Source organism: Hemibagrus wyckioides, linkage group LG16 (assembly GCF_019097595.1).
Source record: "Hemibagrus wyckioides isolate EC202008001 linkage group LG16, SWU_Hwy_1.0, whole genome shotgun sequence".
Lineage (NCBI taxonomy): Eukaryota > Metazoa > Chordata > Actinopteri > Siluriformes > Bagridae > Hemibagrus > Hemibagrus wyckioides.
Window position 1 is genome coordinate 4,812,669 of NC_080725.1, and position 21,041 is coordinate 4,833,709.

Here is a 21,041-nt window from a genome sequence, read left to right on the forward strand (position 1 = left end):
GTAAAAATGATTTCTTTCACTTATTTCTTGAACCTTATTTATTATAAGGTAGATCGTCTGACGCGAGAACATAATTTTTGGCAGGTTTATTTTTTTCACAAATTCTGGAAAAGCATTTTGATACAAATATGAGATAATGAAATACCTTGTGGGATTAAAAAAAAAAAATTTCTTTTGTTGTTCTCGTCTTTTGTTTTCCGAGAGTAAAAAAGGAATTGCTAACAAGTTGTTTTTCTCAGGTGCTGACATGGAACGTATATGTTTGATTCTTTTGCTGTTATCTAAATTATTAATAGTTAAAGCACAGTTCAATGGATACAACTGTGATGCCAACTTCCATAGCCGTTTTCCTGGTGAGTATGTCAAAAAACAGCCTGTTAGATTTTTGTGACTCACAAGTACATAATAATGAAACGATGTATTGCCATCTGACTCTGTTAAGTCCACTGACCCACTAATAAACTGCATTTGAAATGAACCTGCACTGAAATGTTTTTTTGTTTTCTATAGCTGAGCGGGACATCAGCGTGTACTGCGGTGTACAAACCATCACTCTGAAGATTAACTTCTGCCCGGTGCTTTTCTCTGGCTACACTGACACTGACTTGGCCCTAAACGGTCGCCATGGTGATGCCCATTGCCGAGGGTTCATTAACAACAACACCTTCCCTACAGTGGTGTTGTTCAGCATCAGCCTTAGCACATTGGAGGCCTGTGGCAACTTGCTAGTGGTAGGACATTGGTCTTTCACCAGCAGCAAATCTGACTTAACCTGCTAGTCTATGCTTTCACTGTTGACTTAGAAACAGCAACCTAGTGCAATCTCCCCAGTATTAAGCACGAGTGTGGGATTGTTGATTAGGTTTATTCAGTGTGTAAAATACAAACATGTTTCAGAAATGATAGTCTGTTTGAGGGTTTAAATAAGGATTGATGGAACTACTCATGGTGTAAACAGCAGGCTATAATGTGCTTATCAAAAATGATTCTTCTTGCCATTCTGAAACTCAGTAACAGTCAACCATCTACTGAAAGTATACAGATCTACAATATACAGAAGATACTGGCATAAATATGCTTGGATGTATTGCCAAACATTACTAAAATGTCTGCTAGTTCTTATAACTGACACCACACACTCCATATAAATGGATCTATTTAGATGCTGTTCAGATTGCATCAACACACTAGAAGATTTGCTTTGCACTCAGCTAAGTGATAAGTAACACTCGTTTGATAAAAGCTCTGATTCAGAGATTAGTTCTGTGTCGGATGAGGTAGGGAGCAGCAGGCCGCTGATGTGTGTGTGTGTGTTTACAGGTATCCAAAGCTCAGGGTCCCAATGCATATGGGAACCTTTCGCTGGTGCAGATTGGGAACATATCAGGGTACATCGACACGCCTGACCCTCCTACTGTTATCAGCTACCTGCCTGGACTCCTCTATAAGTTCAGCTGCAGCTATCCACTGGAGTACCTGGTGAACAACACACAACTGGCATCGTAAGTGCCTCGCTTACACACTTACAGTTTTTGTAATACACACGTATACAGCACCGTGAACCATAATGCCCATAATGGCAAGCCTTTATATGGGTGCCATTATTTTTGCTTCACCACATTATGCACTCTCAATGCATAAAAGCCTTTCTAAAGTGTCCAGACAGCTTGAAAAAGTCAACATGTCTAATGGTTAACTTTGTGTATCTTTACGGCTAGACATCACCAGGCCTTGATCACAGCATGATAAGCATCAAATAAACATTAGCAAATCCTAGATAATTATGTGAAGAGGAAAAAAAAAAGACTGCAAACACTTCCCATCCACACTGCATACTCCTCATTATTTATTTATGTATTTTCAATGCGTTTAAAAAAAAAAAAAAAAAAAAAAATCTGCCTCAAGTCCCTCCATCAGGTCACAGTTTTCATGCATCGGAATAAAAAAATCTGCGGCAGCCATGATCTTGTTTTGTAGCAAATAATTGGAATCGAGTTTAATCGGTGAAATGTAGGTAAACGAAAACGTATAAGTGCATCAGTGATACACAGGACCTTGACCGAGGATTATGGAATGGATAATGGCTGTACCAGGCGATGATATAAAAGCATATTGCAGATACTGCAAATCGGAAATGTTTACACATCACAGTGACCTTGTTTCCAAAAGCAGTGACAGAAAATGATGCTTATTCAGCTTGGGTAGAAACATGTTTTTTCTCATGCCTGAACTTCTTGGGCAGGTTTGGGTCTTTTGTATTTTCTTTTTTCTTGCATCCTATTAAGTAAAAGATTTTAAGTTAATATTTTGACAATACAAATACTAAACAATTAAACACATGCCGAGAGAACACTGTGTGCAGTAAAACAGAGGATTCAGTCAGGAGAACGGTTATCAGCAGGACCAGGAGTATAACGATTTCTATTACTGTTATTATGTTCCCATTACTGCTATTATAAGTCTGGCCATTTTTTTCCTAAAAGGTCTGCCGCAGCGATTTCTGTAAAGGACAGCAATGGTACATTTGTAAGCACACTGAACTTACTGCTGTACAATGTAAGTAGCTGTATCCATGGCCTCATGTTGTGATTTGTGTGTTTGTGTAAAAAAAATTATTTTTCCTTTTATTTATTTATTTTTTTACAAGATGTGTTGACCTGGAGCAGTGCAGTTTTTTTTTTTTTTTTTTTTAGATTTACTGACCGTATCCACAAAGGGACGGTGTGGCTGCAGGTTTTCATTCCAGCCAAACAGGAGCCACACCTAAGACTTGTTTGAAGATGAAAATCGACTGATGAAAGAAGTGGAATCAGGTGTAGCTTCGGCTTGGGTAGAAAGAAAAACCTGCAGCCTTGCCGGTCCTTTGTGGAGATTGATGGCTCCTGGTGTAGAATATCTGTTTCTGAATATGCTTTATTAAAAAGTTATTGAGAATAAACAATAGAGTATGTCACTAGGATTCAAAATAATGAATAACATGAATGGTGGTAGCTCCATGAGAGCGATTCATTTAGTGCTTTGTAATTAGTTATATTTGTATTTGTAGCCATGTTTTTCTTGCTTTGTAGGACTCCACATACGTCCAGCACCTGGCCATCCCAATGGAAGGCCTCACTCTGAAAACTCGTGTGTTTGCTGCGGTCAAAGCCACAAACTTGGACAGGAGGTTAATTAAACAGTCTTCACAAAATTACAGAAAAGAATATGTTCTTAACTAATTAGACCCTGTTGCTATAGTTTTCAAAACCGAATTACAGGTATTACTTACAGAGTCTCTGTTTTCCCTTCGCTTTTTATCTATTGTCCTTTTTCTATTCTCTTTTACCTTGAATAGATTTCTTTTCTCTCCTCCTCCTTTTCTACCTTTCAATCAATAAGATAGCATCTCACATTCTCCTTTGTTTTTCCCAAAGTATTTCTCTTCGTTCCTTTTTCCCTAACCTTCTCTCACATTTCTTTGTGCTCATCACTTTACCTTACTTTCTGCCTTCATCCTTTCAACCTTCATTTGTGTCAGCCAAGGAAAAATAACAGGTAAACAGCTCCATAACGATGTATGTGCCAGCTAGATGTCATGTGTAATGTGTAAGCCTTTTGTCTGATATTAATCATTCCTGTGCAGTATAAAAAGAGAACATAATCATGTGAAGTGATTTAATACTGGCCTTTCTCGGAAATGGAAAGTTTGCACAGAAAAGAAAAGATCCATGTCAATTTCCATGTCCTAGCTTTTTTTTTTCTCTTCTGTAAGATGGGGTTTTGTGTGTTAATGAATGTAACCCGTGCTTACTACCCTGTCTAGGTGGAATGTGCTGATGGATTACTGTTACACCACTCCATCTGGGAATCCTAATGACAAGCTCCGATACGATCTTTTCGTTGGGTAATTATGTGTCCTATGTCATCTCATGAACAGTAGCGTGCTTGTTAGCATTTGTACTTGTGGTTTTTTTGTGAATATGATAGTGTGGACATAGTAAGCCGAAAGTGAAAATCTCATATCTCACTTCTGGTCCTCTGGGGAAGGTGTGACAAGGACCCTCAGACGACAGTGTTTGAAAATGGAAAGAGTCAGATGGGGCGTTTCTCCTTCGAGGTATTCCGCTTCGTCAAGCACAAGAATCAGAAGATGTCCACTGTCTTCCTGCATTGTGTGACCAAGCTGTGCCGCTCAGACGACTGCCCCATGCTTGTGCCGGTGACACTTTTTAGTTCGGCATAATATGTGCTAATCACCTTAAAATGTAACAACTGCGCGATCAGCTGAAACAAAAGAAAGTTTCATGTAATGTCAGCTGGAAGAGTGAAGGGAAAGCGTGACTAACACCTTTGCTTTGAAACAGATTTGTGGAATGCGTAAGAAACGGGATGTTCCAGAGAGTGCGGAGTCTCATGCAGTATCTGGGAATGCTGTTATAACTGCAGGACCCATCATCACTAGGAGTGGTAAGAAATCCTTAGACGACAAGATCTATATCTTTTCATTCTGTCTGCATTGTCTGCGTAACCACATGCACTGGAATACGTCTCATCAGATAAATGTAATGTGCAAAGAATATATATATATATATATATATATATATATATATATATATATATATATATATATATATATATATATATATATATATATATATATATATATATATATATATATATATATATATTTATATATATATTATATTAAACGTAGTATATTTGTATAATAAACTGCATACTTTTGTAGTATGTAGTATGTTCTAAGTCTAAAGGGTTCTGTGATGGCTTTTCTCTCCCCTTTCTTTCCCTTCTATAGATGAAACTCCAACCAACAACTCTCAGCTGGGTAAGCTCTTCTTTCTTCTCTCTCTTTACTTTCAATTCAGATACAGCACTGATGAAGGATAAGCTGAGCTTTACACACTCTTGGTGTAAATGAGACGTTTTTAAAAAGCACCTATGAAGAGTCTGATATAAAGGGAGCAGAATGGAAGTTAATAAAGAAAAAAGGCAAAAGGCATACAGTATGCTTGAAAGGAATGGCAGAATCGCATAAGTGTTTTGTTTGTTTGTGTGTGTGTGTGTGTGTGTGTTGCAGCTCCACTAAACAGTAGTTCATTCAAGATGACCTCAGTAACGAGTGCTCTCATATCTGGCATTATCATCTTGGCTGTAATGAGCATGTGCTTCTTCATCTTCTCTCTGACGCTCCTGAAGGGGAAACGTCCACCTCCAACACCACTGTCTGCAGCCCACAATCCTGCTTTTAGCTAAACACACACACACACACACACACACCAGCTTACTGGTGCATTATGTAGAAATACTGCATTTAAGTTGGTTAATATGATGAATTTGAAAACATATGTCTCATTTGGAAAATTACTCCTGATAGTTTTGTTAGGAAATGACACTATCTATTGTCATAAACATTATACAGAGATTATACAGAATATATAATATTATAACCAACATAAACAATGCACTTCCAACAGCCACATACTGTAGCTACAAATGCATACAGTTGGGACAAAATTTCACCCCATAGAGCAATCCAATCAAATATCTCCCCAGGTGAGACATTTCCACCACTATTAGGATACACATCTACCTATAAATGTAGTGTAGGTAGTAAAGAATTAAGTGTAGTACACAATTCCAGTGAAAAAGGACATTTCAGACAAATGTCCTTCATCAGCTGTGCAAGCGATGTGCACTGCAGTTGTGTCCTGGATTCTGTCAATGAAACTAGACATATTCAGTTGTATAACGCATTCTGAAATAGAGAATAGGTTCGAATGATACGTATCATATTTGTTGTAGATTTGTTTCAATCAGTAAGCAAACCTACAGCTCTGTTTATACATGTATTTAAAGTAACAGCGTGGATCCAAATCTGTGAGAGTAAATCTTAACTTAAAGTCAATACCTCAGTCTCTCACCATCTGATTGCAGGGTGTAGGATCTATTACATTTACGTACATAGAAACAGGTATATTTTACACTTCATTTATCACATTGTGCCACAACTATTAGGCTGCAATAAAGTCAAGGTGCAAGATACGAGGAAGAGGGACGAGAGACTGGGTATAACACATTATGAAGGAGACTTGCAGCCTGATTGATGTGGGTGCCATGAATAACAATGTTACTATATATATAACTATATAATTTTATTCAATTGTACCTTTTCTTATTTATTAGTACCTTTCTGTTTATTTTATAATTATCTATGTTTCATTTCTGATTATAGACCTTTTTTTTGCCTAGAACTTTTATTACTATTTTTAATGCCAATGACAAACATTTTTCTCACTTTCACCTTCCCGTCTGTTATAAATTTCTAAAAGTATGGTTTTACAATGTTACAATAAACTAAAATGTCCCTTTGAATGTATTTTCCCTTTGTGTGTTTTATGTGTTATTGCGTATGTATTTTTATGAACAATAAACATCTAGAATTAGCTTATCCTTCAGAAAAAAGTTGTAACTCAATATGAAAAAGTTAGGGAAAGGTTTGCAGAAAATAATGAACATCTTGGTCAGTGTTTGAGTAAAAAAAAAAAAAACATGCAAATGCATAAATATTACCATATTCGTTTATGGACAATGTGACATCTAATTCAAATCATGCATGAATAATGATTGTTCAAGTACATGTTCAGAATTTCCAAGGGAACAAAATGATTGCACTTCTATGACAGATGGCAAAAAAGCAATTTCCTTGCACCTCGAGTAGTCCTAAAGCCTTGTCTTTGGGATTATTAAAGTAGGGTAATAATAGGTAATAAGTCAGGGACAGCAATGAAAGTCACACTGCTGTGAAGCTGAAAAAGAAGCTGTTTGGTGAAAGCAGACATTATAATATTACTGCACACATAAATAGCAAAGGTCATTTAATGTTTATGCATTAATGCTCTCAGCTGTTTGTTTTTTTTCTTCTTTTTTCAGCACAACCACAGTGACACACATTTTGTGAATTTTGTTACGGTCTTCAAACTACATTTATGCAATTATGGAACCCAGGTTGATTTTTCAACAGTGAGCTCCTGTGATAAAGTGTGATGAATGAATGTTTTCTCAGTTCAGAATGAATGAAAAATATCCTTACCTATCATACAGTACGTAGTGAAATGAGAAATAAAGAAAACAACAGATCTATGTAATGTTTTATGGAAGCACTTGTGGTGTATGTGATTATGAGGAAATATTTCTCACAGTGTATATAGTAAGCATAAAAAGGCATTCATCTTCTGTGGAGCCTCTATATGGTGATTTTCATGACACTCACAGCAGAGCTGTACTTCAGATGAAGTATCAGAGTAAGAAAGAGATGTTAGAGTGCAACATCATTTCCACTCACTCACTATATGTGATATGGAGGCTTTTTTTTTCTACCAGTTTCAGCCATAGTTAAGGAAACTGAGGAAGTGTAGTGGGGCTGAAGGTGTAATTTCAGTACCCCGGACAGCAGCCATTGGTCTTGGAGTCTCTGGAATTAGGCTGTATTTCCAACCAGGAAAATGGCCAATCAATTTAAAATTCCTATTCGTCATCAACTACGAGTTCCTTCCCAGTTTATAGAATGAAGTCAAATCACCATGACTTATCGTTAAATAAGTTTATCTCTATGTAGTACTGTGTGTTTCAACAAATAGCTATATTTGCTTGTGAAATCTATGACACTATACACTGTTCGAGGAACAAAAAGTATACATGAAAATTTTGTTGAATAATGTAATGTAACCTAATATAACTGTGTGGGTTTTCTGTTTTGAGTCCACCATGCCAGTCGACAACTTTGACTATTCTCACATGCGACTTCAAACACTCTGACCACTTCTGCCTGTGTGTGGACATTTCTAGGTCTACCTTCCCTAGGAATTATTAAATAAACAATCTCAGGAAAATCGACTAAGCTGTACTTTTCCTTGGTCACTGGGGATGGGGCCTCAATGGTTCATCTTTTCTGCATTGTAATGTGAATATATTGTACTTTTAAAATGATTAAGGAAACATAATTGGTCCTAAAAATCAATATTGTACTTTCAATTAATACTTTAAAGATCGACTTTATGCATGTAAAATTAACACTCTACTGACAAAGGAAGTACATTAAGAAGCACTGTGCATTGCGATTAATAGAGCAACTGCTAATTAATAACTTGAAGTGCAAGTAAAAATGCCAGTCCTGACGCCCGCTACTGAGTGAATTTCTATGGTGTACTGCAGTCACATCAAAATCCATCAGTAAGCAGCAACACTGAACTGGCTCTGATCTGTCTCCTGCCCCTGTATTGCTATGTAATTAATATTACATTGTAATTACTGTGATCTGATGTCTTATCATCATGGAAGAAGACACAAAACGCACTGTGATTTGCCCGTGGACAAGACATGTTCATGGCCCAGTGTGATGTGCTATGCTTTGTTGCATAATCCCCATACATTGGTTAGAAACAGCTAGACCTATACCAACGTTTATTCTGAGATCGTTCTGAGAGGCAAGAGAGAAAGAAAGAGAGAGAGAGAGAGAGAGAGAGAGAGAGAGAGAGAGAGAGAGAGTGAGAGAAACAAATCTCATTAATCAAAAATAGACTAATTTACTTGCTTAAATAAAGCTCATAGATCATGTTGCCTTTTTGTCTTTTACCTACCCTTGCATCACAGTAAAAGATTAATCTAGTGGTGTATCATTAACAGGGAAGAAAAAAGTTGTTAATAAGGAACTGTGAGTTACTGAAATTTTGGTAAGGTAATTATAATATATAATATATAATATATAATATATAATATATAATATATAATATATAATTTTTTTTTTACAGAACCACTGACATAGTCATCTGGGTTGACCCTAAATATTTGTTGTTGCTACCGGAGACACAGTCTCATGTGTCTTATGTTAAAATTGTAGAATGGGCCACGCCTATGGGCTTCCCTCATATGAGATTACACAAACCCCAGTCCTCTGACGTCAGTCTCTATACACAACATTCTAAAAAGGACAAGATATTCCCCAGGAGTATCCCGGCCAGGCATATGAACAGCGCAAATATATTGTCGTTGGCAGAGATGCAAGAAACCTCCTGCTCTGGAGTCTTTATACTGAAAAGAAAAAGGCGCTATTCAATAACAGTGTTGTGAATATGATACCAAAATATTTATACATTTTTTAGCATTATAAATAATTCTAAAAAACAACACACAGCGGGTATGACAGTCTATTTGTTAAAACATAAAGTGTAGTAGCATAAATATTATAATGGCCAATAGGTAATATGCAAACAATATAGAATAAGAAATATTCTGTTTCTATACGCTTAATACGATGTAACTGGATAGAATAGCATACCTGCAGTATTGTCTGGTCAAATCTAAAATGCACTCACTGAACTATTTATGTAGCATAAGCAAAGGATAATGAATCATTTAACAAACAGCATACAGTTAAGTTCAAATGTATATATATACACTACTTTAGATTGTGTACAATTAAATCGTCTTGCAACAATTTTGAGATTACTTTTGGCTTGTGACATGGTGCATTATCAGGCTGTTAGTAGTCATTAGAAGATGGGTAAATTGTTGCCATAAAAGGATGCACACGATCAGCAACAATATTCAGATAGTCTGTGACATTCAAGCAATGATTGATCGTTGTTAACAGGCCTAAAGCGTGCCAAGAAAAGCATTACACCATTACACTCCCTCAACCAGCCTGGACTGTTGACACAAGACAGGTTGGGTCCATGGATTCGTGCTGTTGGTGCCAACCATACCATCTGTGTGCCTCAGCAGAATTTGAGAATCATCAGACCAGGCTACATTTTAAGAGTCCAGTCTATTCAGGCGCTTGATGTGAACATTACCTGAGATTTTGCATGATTTTATTGCATTGCAGTGTACAGGTATTTCTAATAAAGTGTTCAGTGAGTGTGTGTTGCCAATTATACAATAATAAGAAGTGAATTTAGAATCAGTAGTTTAAAATAACAAGGTCATAACTTGTTCATTATCACAACACAATGAAGTATTTTTAAATAACAGATAGCCAGTGAACCAGTAGAAGTGGTTATGAATACAAGTATTTAATTCAGGCTTTAATGAAAGAATATGCGTTCCTTAAAACAAAGCCTTATCCACTTTTATCACATTAGTTCCCTGCTTGAAGCAGTGCTTTAATGGAGTTTAGTAATATATACGAGGGAATATTCTGTTTGTATTTATTTGACAACAGGCTCACTGCGGCATGTATGTCAAAAGGAAATATCATTTGCCAATTTATTTTTTTCATTCTGTCTAGTGAGAGGCCTGAGGATAAAAAGAAAGAAATCCAATAATTGGGTTAAATTGGTGTATAAACTTTCATGTAATTAAAAAATGAAACTTGACTCTGTAGAACTATCATAAAATGGCATAAAATGTAAGAAAATTATTTAGCCTTCAGACATTTGAAGTGTATTCAACATACATTAGAAATAAGTATAATAATAATAACTAATGCATTAGAAATAACAAAGGAAACAACAACAACAACAACAACAACATTTCGACAGGATGTATTGTTCCCTTGAACATGTTGGGCAGACTGTTGTGTTTTTAGTGCCTTTATAATCTTTTTGATTGTTTCATGGGAAAACACATCATGCAGATTGACGATGATTACTTCAAATATGTCACTTATGTCCAGTCTACCTTTTTTTTCTTCTTTAAATCTCAAGGATAGTGTTACTTCTTGTGATAGTTTAACTTTTGGATTAGTACATTATGTGTTCTAAGGATCCTCTATCAGTCAACATAAAGGCTCTTGACATATTGTTCAATGTTAACTTATCCTGAAAAGGCCCTTCAAAGCATTGTCTCCAGCACCTGGGGGCTCACGACATACTTCGTGAACTTTTCTATTGTTGTGTGAAGGGATTCTGTATCTAAAAAGGCACACAAAGGAAACAGGTCATTGAGAGTTGTGTATCTTTGTGTAAAGTTTTAGGTGTGTCATTTCACTCAGAGAAGATTCCATGGCAAAGTACATATTCACATAAAGGCTATTCTCATATGCTAGACACAAGGGACACACAAAATTGCTCTGACCTTGTTTTGGTCCAATCCAGCCAAAGACCATGCCTTATAAAAATGCAGCATTAAGCTCCTTTAAGCATTAAGCCAACCAAAGTTGAGAAAATTCAACCTAAGATCAAAGTTGAGGTATCTGATACAAGGTGCGTACTTATGCTCTGGATGTGTCTTTTTGGGACGTATCTTCTCCAGGATGCTTTAAACTAAACTTCTGGATGTTGCAGTGTCTGACTTGATTGTGTGTTCCTTGTGCACAGGTTCGAGCGCAACCAAGAAGTGAAAAATGCTCCTCCAGTTTTGCCTCCTCTTCATTGCTGTGGCTGCTGTTAGCAGTCAGACACTGAATTGTGCTGGCTTCCTCAGATTACCAGGTACCTTTTTAATGAAATGAACTACAGTCATGATTCTTTTAATTTTCTTTCAGCATCCAATATTTTTGATCCACAGCTTTACAAAAATTTGTAATGCTTTGTACAAAATCATACTCTTTAATTAGCTGCCTTAAAGATTTTTATTCTTTAATAATCAGACAGCATAAGCAAAATTAGCTGCTTTTGTAATCATACTTCTCTTCTTCCTTTAGACTACAATGACATCTCTGTTGATTGTGGAACAAACTACATTAGTCTAATTATACAGATCTGCCCGGCTATCTATGCCGGCTACAACGAGACGTCACTTTTTGTCAATGGCATTACTAATGACCCGAATTGCAAAGGCACCGTGGATAATTCTGTTGTTCCCCCTGTGCTACGCTTCAACTTTCCCATTGGTACAAACAACAGCTGTGGCAGCATCCTCAATGTAAGAAAATGGCTCTTTCATACAACAGTACACAAAAATGAGCATCAGTTACAGCTATTACGGGGTGGCTCAATAATTGAATCATGCACTTACTATAAATTTGTCACTATTATAACGTACAGATCGAAGACTGATATGCTAATGTGTTACAGAGGTGCGAAAAATCTTCTCAAAATTTGTTCTAATGGTTTTCTTTCCTTAGGCAACAATAGCATAATGCATGAAGCATTTATCGCAAGCTGACTAACACAAAATAGACAGAAATTTATCAATGTTGACTACAATTATGTGAAATTATGCAAATATGGCTTCCATGAGTTATTACAGCTAGAGAAACATTGGCTTTGATATCTTTCATAGTGGACTATATAACAAATGGGGAGGCATTTCAGGTTAAACATAACAAATTTGTGGCTGTGCGTGCATGAATGCATGGTAACTAAAATTGTTATGTACTAGTTTAGTATTTCATAACCTGAGGTATAATGGTTAATAGGTATCAAACCAAATACGATACATTATTGGGAATGAATGGCTAATGTGTTCCTAACAGAGACAAATACAGATATAGGTCAAGACTGGGATCCCACAGAGTGCAACAAAAAATCACAAGAAAGGAAGGTTTTCACTTTCACGTGGCCGAGAGGTCAGATATAGAAACTCAAAGGACAAAGAAAGACCTTATTCATCAACAGGAATGTGAACCATGCATAGAGAAGCATTTACAGTGTTCATTCTCACATCCTTAGTAAATGCCTGATCAGTTGTCAGAGTGGTTTAAATTAGGCTAGATTATATTTTTTGGAAAGAGAACAAATAAACTAAGCAGATGCAGATTGATTTATACCCCTAATGTGTAACATAAAATATTATTCCTGACTTAAGGTATGATTTTTTTTTTTTTCTGTAATATGAATTCATTGAAAACCCCTGCACTTAACAGAGCTTAACTTTTCTGCAATGATGAATTTTCTATAATGCAGTTCCAGGTGTAGATGAATAACAGGAATACCCTGTGCATGATCACATCTGTAATCATTTCCATCAGTAACAATCAAATTGTTATTACATTAAATATTTCGCAATAATATAAACACCGAATACCACCAGTCTTTTTTAACTAGTCAGTCATTGCTACAGCTTGTCTATAATCTTTCGATCTGCTCTGCCCTGCTCTCTAGACCACTAGCGCTGCAGGCACCGGAATATTCTCAGACTTTTCCAACATTCAGTCACTAAACATCAGTGGCTTGGTGCGATCAGTTGACACCTCAGTGAGTGTGGTAACCTACAACACTGACCTGAAGTACTTTTACTCTTGTGCCTATCCCCTGGAGTACCTGATCAACAACACACGACTTGACGTGTAGGTATTTCCTGTAGTTATTAGACACATTAACATGGTTCAGGTACTGATGTTTCTATTACAAGATTAATATACAGCTGTCACACTGATGAATGTCTCCTGTATGATCACTGCTCTCTTCACAAAAAATATTATAGCCTGTATAATAAATAAGCCTGAATCTACTAATAAGATTAAAAAAAAAAAAAAAAAAAACCTTCTCTACACACAGGTCATCTTCTGCCATTGCAGTGAAGGACAGAAATGGGAGTTTTATCAGCACACTCAGCCTCAAGCTCTTCAGCGTAAGGCATTTCAGCAACACTGTGTCTTTGCATATCAGCAAGTTTGCTACATGGAGCTGAAATTTAATGAATGCATTACACTGACTTACCTCTGTGCATGAAACCTACTTTTTCACTTGTTTATAAACTCATGAAAATTTTAAATACTGATAATCTTCCTCTTCTTCTTCTTCTTCTTCTTCTTCTTCTTCTTCTTTTTTAGGATGCAAACTATACCGCACCTCTTGTAATTCCCACTCAGGGAATCCAACTGAAGTCAAATGTGTTTGTGATGGTCCAAGCCACCAACCTTACTTCTCAGTAAGAGATTTAATTTTTAATCATTTTATTTATTGGATATTGCTCCTGACTCCTCTTTTCATGCCTTAATGTTATCAGAGTAAGTTTTAATAGTGAAGATGATTCTGTTTCACTATAGGTACTATGTGCTGCTGGACAGGTGCTATGCTTCTGTGTCCCGTTACCCAACCAGCTCTACCTTCTTTAATCTATTTGTGGGGTACGTTCTACTAATTTGACAATTAGGCTTAAATACCACTCCTTATATGTGGAAGGTTTTGATCAGCTTTCTATATGTACAGTACTGACTTAGAATTAGAATTGAATAGAACCTGCCTTCCATGTGTTTTCACTATCTTGTTACAAGCTGGAAATAACACGGATTTTATTGAGGTAATGTGTCATGAATCGGCGCAGAATTAGAATAAAATCATTTTCAAGGGGTGGTGGTGATGCATCAGTGTAGTTCGCAAAATTATTTACAAGTAAAATAATCCAAGTGGTTTTCATTAAATTAGTTCTGCTGCAACCATCAGAAGTCACATCATTAGGTAAATGGAGTCCACTGTGTGCAACAAATTCAGAACAAATTTGTGGAGAAAATATCAATCAGGGTTTGTTTATTAAAAAAATGCCACGCTGTGAACAATCCATTGAATTTCTAAATAAGGCATTAGTCACAGAAGAAACCACTTCAGTATTATGGGCTGTCTTGTGTAGATTTATGACATATAATCCCAATTAATTTTGATTCCATGCTGCAAAATGTGGAAAAGTACACATGGGGGAAGGCATGGGTGAATAAACCTGTGATGCACTGGATATTTTGCATATACACTATTAAATAGTACCTTCTACAGATTCTAAAGCCTTAAAAAAGGCTGCAAACTATGCTGTGTCATGTATTCTGTGGTGTACGACTGGAGTATTTATGTACTCATGTTTCTTAATGTACATTCTTCGGTCATTTTTGGAAAACTGATATCTGGGCCTTAGAATTTCTGTGGAAATATCTGATTGTACATGATCAAACCTACAGTTAGTTCTGTTTTTGTTTAGCCTTTTATCAGTAAATTTGAAGTAATCCCAGTAATTACTCTAAATGGCTGTAATCAAAGCTAATTCTTAAATTGTTATGGGTATAAATCAGCGCAACTTTACAAATTAGTAGACAAAATTAGTCACTCTAGTCATTATTTTGCATTAATATACACTGCTTTTAATGCTCACCAGGTGCACGAAGGATCAGATGACCAACATCACGGAGAACGGTATGAGTCAGACTGCTCGCTTTTTCTTCCCAGCCTTCCGATTTACGGAGCAACAAAACCAAACTGTCTCTAGCTATTACCTGCACTGCATCACACGACTCTGTGAGAGCTCTGCCTGTGTTAACTTTAGGGTGAGTATCAACTTGCATCCATAATACATATATATATATATATATGTATATATTTTTCCACATACAACATGTTATATATTCAACATTATAATTCACTGATCAGCCATAACATTATGATCAGTGAGAGGTGAAGTGAATAACACTGATGATCTCCTCATCATGGCACCTGTTAGTGGGTGGGATATATTAGGCAGCAAGTGAACATATTGTCCTCAGAGTTGATGTTAGAAGCAGGAAAAATGGACAAGCGTAAGGATTTGAGCGAGTTTGATGAAGGGCCAAACTGTGATGGCTAGACCACTGGATCAGAGAATCTCCAAAACTGCAGCTCTTGTGGGGTGTTCCCGGTCTCCAGTGGTCAGTATCTATCAAAAGTGGCCCAAGGGTTAGGATGAAGGAACAGTGGAACAGTGGTGAACCGGAGACAGGGTCATGGGCGGCCAAGGCTCATTGATGCACGTGGGAAGCGAAGGCTGACCTGTGATCCGATCCAACAGACGAGCTACTGTTGCTCAGATTGCTGAAGAAGTTAATGCTGGTTCTGATAGAAAGGTGTCAGGATACACAGTGCATGATGGGTCAGGGCTGTTTTGGCAGCAAAAGGGGGACCAACACAATATTAAGCAGGTGGTCATAATGTTATGCCTGATCTGTGTAAATATTGCATAAATTCTAAATAAATTAATTCAAAATTCTAAATAAAATATTTGTGAGAACTCTAAAAAAAAATGGAGTGCAGGCAGTGGTTATTAATACCATGTTCAAACAATCAAAGTTAATAATGGAGTGGGTCTGGAAGAGGGTGTCAGGGTATATGCATAGCATGCATTAGTTCTGTCAATTTATTAAACCTGCTTTGGCGAAAATATTCAAAATTGAATGATTTGTGTTTAAATATAGCAGCCAGAACAGATCCATGTACTGCATGTGAAAGCCAGAGTGATATCCACATAGGAAACTTGAGACCTGCTGTCCAAGGATATTGGCTATCCATATCCTATGACAGCAGATGACAAGTTTTATTTCATATACATAAACTTCTCTACATTTTTTTCGTGTGCATCAGACCTGTACTGCAGGCAGAAGGAGAAGAGAGGTGCAGCCTACTGCTTTACCTCCAGAAGGAATCACAGACTCTACCACTCTCACCTCACCCCTCATCATTACCCGAGCTGACATCAGTATGAACTTCAAATTATACTCACACGTATCTTAATAATGTAACAATATACTACAAAATCTGTTTATTAATCTGACTTCTTGTTGTTTTGTTGCAGACACAGCTTCAGGAACAAAAGAACAGCAAGGTAATCTATATCTGTATGAATCACTCTATGAAATTAACAGACAGGATTCTTTGCGAATATTGTATACAACCACTGCTGCTGCTGTGTTTATTCATATACTGGTGAATATAATAAATATCAGATAAATGACTGTATTTTATACAGGAGAGTGTTTTCCTAAACATATTTCTTTGTGTTAAATATTCAAGCTGTCAGGATAATTTTCACATACATACTTTATATGTCACCTCTTTTTGCAGTATCAGCCAGTAACACTGGTTCAGACTCCTCTGTAGGCCTGGGTGTGGCAGTAGGCATACTGGCGTTTGCCTGTGTTGGAACTGTAGTTATAGGTGCTATATTCTACAAGAAGCTCATTATTACTGGAGTCTCCAAAATCCTTCGTTAAATGGACTGAAGTGACCTTTCTCCAGAACCACAACTGTATCTTCTGTTATTCCTACTCATATTTGCATGGGCAAAATATTTTTGGTTTCTATAATATGATTTTCCTTTATTTTTTGAGAATCTGAGAAAAGAAGAATGCACAATGGATGTAACTTGGCATAGCACTAAATTAGAAGTCATTTCAAGTTTTGTTTATTTTGGAAAACGTATTGACTCTGCCTAATATAAAACAACACATTAAAAAACCCACATATAAAGCTATGTTAAGGGATATTTTCCAAGAAAGTACCTTATTGTCTCTGGCTTATTATATAAAAAATGCACTTGCACACTGTAAAGGATCTTTATTATGTTACTGATTATACATTGTTGTCTTAATTGTTAATGTATATGTGTGATTTTTTTAACTGATGCATGCAACAGAAATAAAGATGATCTGAAGCAACTTATTATTGTAAAGGATAGTGCAATTGCTGTTTTTGGATCTGTCCTCCAGACCAGGAAATAAATCAATGAATATAATGCTAAACTGAATTTAATCAGGTTTAATACAAAGGGAAAGCTCGTAACTGATGTTTGTAGTTTTTCTGTCCTCACCTTCATAGAAAACATAAAGAATCTGGGGTCTCATTAATAAACCATATGTATACATTGATTAGCTATGCCCATAAATATACTTCAGATATAAAGGAAGCTACCAAAGAACAACTATGTCAGATATTTGATGTAACTGTGACTTGTAAACACTTTTTAAGATCAATTCCAAACACTGAATCGGTTCATCTGGTGGTTACAGTAGATTAACTATTAACTATTAACTATTAACTAGTAACTATTTGATCTAAAGATATTGTCCTATTGAATATCTTTCACTGATGGTCACAATTGCAGATGGTCAGAAAATGGGATTAGAATATCAACATGTCTCATCATGGTACCTGTTAGTGGGTGGGATATGTTAGGCAGCAAGTGAACATTTTGTCCTCAAAGTTGATGTTAGAAGCAGGAAAAATGGACAAGCGTAAGGATTTGAGCGAGTTTGACGAAGGGCCAAATTGTGATGGCTAGACCACTGGATCAGAGCATCTCCAAAACTGCAGCTCTTGGGGGGTGTTCCCGCTCTGCAGTGGTCAGTATCTTTCAAAAGTATCCTTTAAGTCCTTTAAGTTAAATGATCTGCTAACATCTTGGTGCCAGATTCCACAGAATACCTTCAGGGATCTAGTGGAGTCCATGGGAGTGGAGCAACAGGGGGACCAACACAAGATTAGGCAGGTGGTCAAAATGTTATGCCTGATCAGTGTATATAAGACTATTTAAGGAAACTATTGAAGAAAACTTATTTCAGACATTTAACCTTGCTGCGACCCACCTTTTGATCATTCTAATCTAGTTGTTTCATCTGCTGGCTACACGGATAATCCCGCATAAATTATGCCATTATGTTGTCAGCCAATCATATGGCAGCAGTGCAATGCATAAAATTATGCAGATACATTCCAGCAGCTTTGGGTAATCACATCAACCGTCAGAATGAGGAAAAAGCTCAGTGGGTTTGGGTATTTCTACAACGTCTGGTCTCCTGACATTTTCTCTGGTCCCTAGAGTTCTCCAAATGGTGAAATAAAGAAAAAAACATCCAGTCAGCAGCAATGGAGATCAGCTTGGTTCAAGGCTACAGTAACTCAGATAACCACACTGTACAACTGCGGTGAGCAGAAGAGCATTTCAGAATGTCAGATGGTACAACACGCCAAAGCTTGTGACTGCTACATCAGCACAAAACCACATCGGGCTCCACTTCTGTGACAACACCTTCAGGATGTGTTAGATTGGGAGATTCAACTGTGCCTGAAATGATTGACATGAATGCTGGAATTGTGATGCTATCATGTCAACATGATCCAGAATCTGTGTGTGTGTGTGTGTATTGGTTGCACATGTATAAGCATAAAATCTATAAACTTTTTAATTCAATTACATTCAATTTTGTTTGTACAGAGCCACTATTAACAGTGGACATTGTCTCAAAGCAGCTTTTCAGAACATAAGAAATATAGTACAAAAAGTTCAAGATTAGACTTATATTTGAATTTATTTGTATTAATCCCTTATCTCTTTATGTATGTAACCACAAGGAAAGTTATGTACGGGTTATAACATTGTGCAGAAATGCCCTTGTTCAGCCTCTGACTAAGAAAAGTGCATAAATCTGTGAAGGTACTGCAGTATTGTCTGCCAGAGTAAAACGGATTGGGTTTCTGCAGTCCTTGATAATCCCCCAGGCCCACTTCAGGCACTGTTTGGTGTAAATGTCCTTGAGGGAGGGAGGCTCAACTCCACTGACAGCCTGGGCAGTTTGTACTACTCCAGACAAGAGCAGATCCATAGTCAGGGAATGCTACCAGTAAAAATAATCTAGTGGTGCAGTTATAGAATGACCTAAGGACACTTGGACTTAGAATCTCTTAAAATCTATGAGTTTTTTGGTGATGTGGATATAGATAGTCCAAGGTAATGTGGTGATGTGGATAGAGTATAGAATATAAAGCTAATGTCCCTACTTAGTGCAGTTAGATTTATGGTGAAGGAAGCATGTGATCCTGCATGCTTCCTTTAGTCCATGATCAGCTCCTTAGTTGTGTCGATATTCAGACATGTACATTAATCTTACGTGGTTAATGGTGAGGAGGTATTGGAACCCAGATTCAACACCTGATGGTGGCCAAGTCAAAGTTAACCAAAGAGAAAATAGGAAAATTAAGGGGCTTTCAAATGAATACATTTGTTTTATGTTTCGTTTTATTTTATGTTATTTCATTCATTCATTGTTCAGAAACTGTGGTAGACATGAAGCACTTGGAAGCACTAGCGCAATAAATTGTCCACCATACTGTGGTGTTAATTTAATAACAGTTAATTAATCTAGGAAGCTTAATAATATTGGAAGGAGCAATGGATGCTGGAAAACACTGGAGAGACAGGTGAGACTGGTCAATCTTATGGTCAGGGGGAAGAGCTGTGAAATCATCCAGTGTTCATGTGACCACCCCAATGGTACGAAAATACTTTCCTGGAAATCCAGAATACATTAAAAGCACGATACACTGTGGATTTCTTCTCCGGCCATTTTCCTTGATCTCTCTAATCAACACAGTGTTTTCACTATCCTGACGCTCACTTAATGTGTTTTGTTTTTCACACCATTCCGTATAAACTCTGGACACTGCTGTGTGTGAATTTCGCAGATGATTATGAAAATACACACTCAAGTCATCCCATCTTGTACCAGCAACCATGCCATGTTTTCAATTTGCAGAAATCACACCCAATTCTGATGTCTGATGTAAACATTAACTGATGCTCTTCTGTATCTGCTTGATTTTATGCATTGTGAGGCAGCCATATGATTGGCTGATTGGATAACTACATAAAACTGCAGGTGAACAGGTGTTCCTATTAAAGTAGACCTTGCATGTACATCACTCCTAGAAATAAATTGAGCATTAGAGGAAGAACTCCTTGCAGTCTCCTAGCAATATGATTAGAGTGTGCAGAGCAGCGGTGAGCAGGCAGAACATCGAGAGGGGAGATTTGCAGAGATTTGCAGAGATCTGGGACTGGAAAGACATCTACTAAAAGACTTTTTATTACTTTTATTAACTCCACTGCACTACACTAGGTTTGCACTGGTCACAAACATGGAGCTAGCAGGATGCTAAAAGGATGTGAATGTTTTTATATTGCAGTTCATCAACATGTTGGTATTACTGACAGAACAGACCTTACACCAGACAAATCATTACTTTTTTTCCTCTCTCTCTCTCATTTCTGTCTCTGTCAAGCTATATGTCCCAGTGTGACCACTTCTTCTTTCTGGACCTGCCTGATCCATCCACCCCAGGTTGGAGTGTCATGGCTTGGTGATGCTCGCTGCTGCTGGGGATAGATCTGCATGGACAGCCTATGACCCAGGAGAGTACGGTGGAGAGAACCACTTGGAGACTATCACGCTGTTGTTGCATCAGTCGGCTTTCAGCAGGAAGGAGTTAGTGCTAAGGCTCTAACTCAGAAACACCACTGACCTATTGGTTCCTCAGGAGCTCTTGGTTGCTGTTGTAGAAAGGAGTCTGGTTCCTCTTCCTCATATCATC

General features: G+C 37.1%; 2 protein-coding genes across 2 annotated transcripts; both read left to right on the forward strand.

Annotated features, from left to right (window-relative positions):
* The first annotated feature begins 241 nt into the window (after positions 1–241).
* zpld1a (zona pellucida-like domain containing 1a) lies at positions 242–6,106 on the forward strand. Its single transcript, XM_058412592.1, has 10 exons — positions 242–353; positions 511–731; positions 1,321–1,502; positions 2,484–2,556; positions 3,069–3,166; positions 3,803–3,883; positions 4,027–4,198; positions 4,344–4,446; positions 4,796–4,825; positions 5,078–6,106. Exons 1-10 carry the CDS (start codon positions 248–250, stop codon positions 5,251–5,253), a joined length of 1,242 nt encoding a protein of 413 aa, XP_058268575.1. The 5' UTR covers positions 242–247; the 3' UTR covers positions 5,254–6,106.
* A 5,014-nt stretch (positions 6,107–11,120) lies between these two features.
* On the forward strand, positions 11,121–17,323 carry si:ch211-103f14.3 (zona pellucida-like domain-containing protein 1). The gene is made up of 11 exons (XM_058412573.1): positions 11,121–11,201; positions 11,316–11,429; positions 11,642–11,862; positions 13,044–13,228; positions 13,440–13,512; positions 13,715–13,812; positions 13,931–14,011; positions 15,025–15,193; positions 16,260–16,374; positions 16,471–16,500; positions 16,740–17,323. The coding sequence occupies exons 2-11, from the start codon at positions 11,342–11,344 to the stop codon at positions 16,886–16,888; spliced, it is 1,209 nt and encodes a 402-aa protein (XP_058268556.1). The 5' UTR covers positions 11,121–11,201; positions 11,316–11,341; the 3' UTR covers positions 16,889–17,323.
* The last annotated feature ends 3,718 nt before the right edge of the window (positions 17,324–21,041 follow it).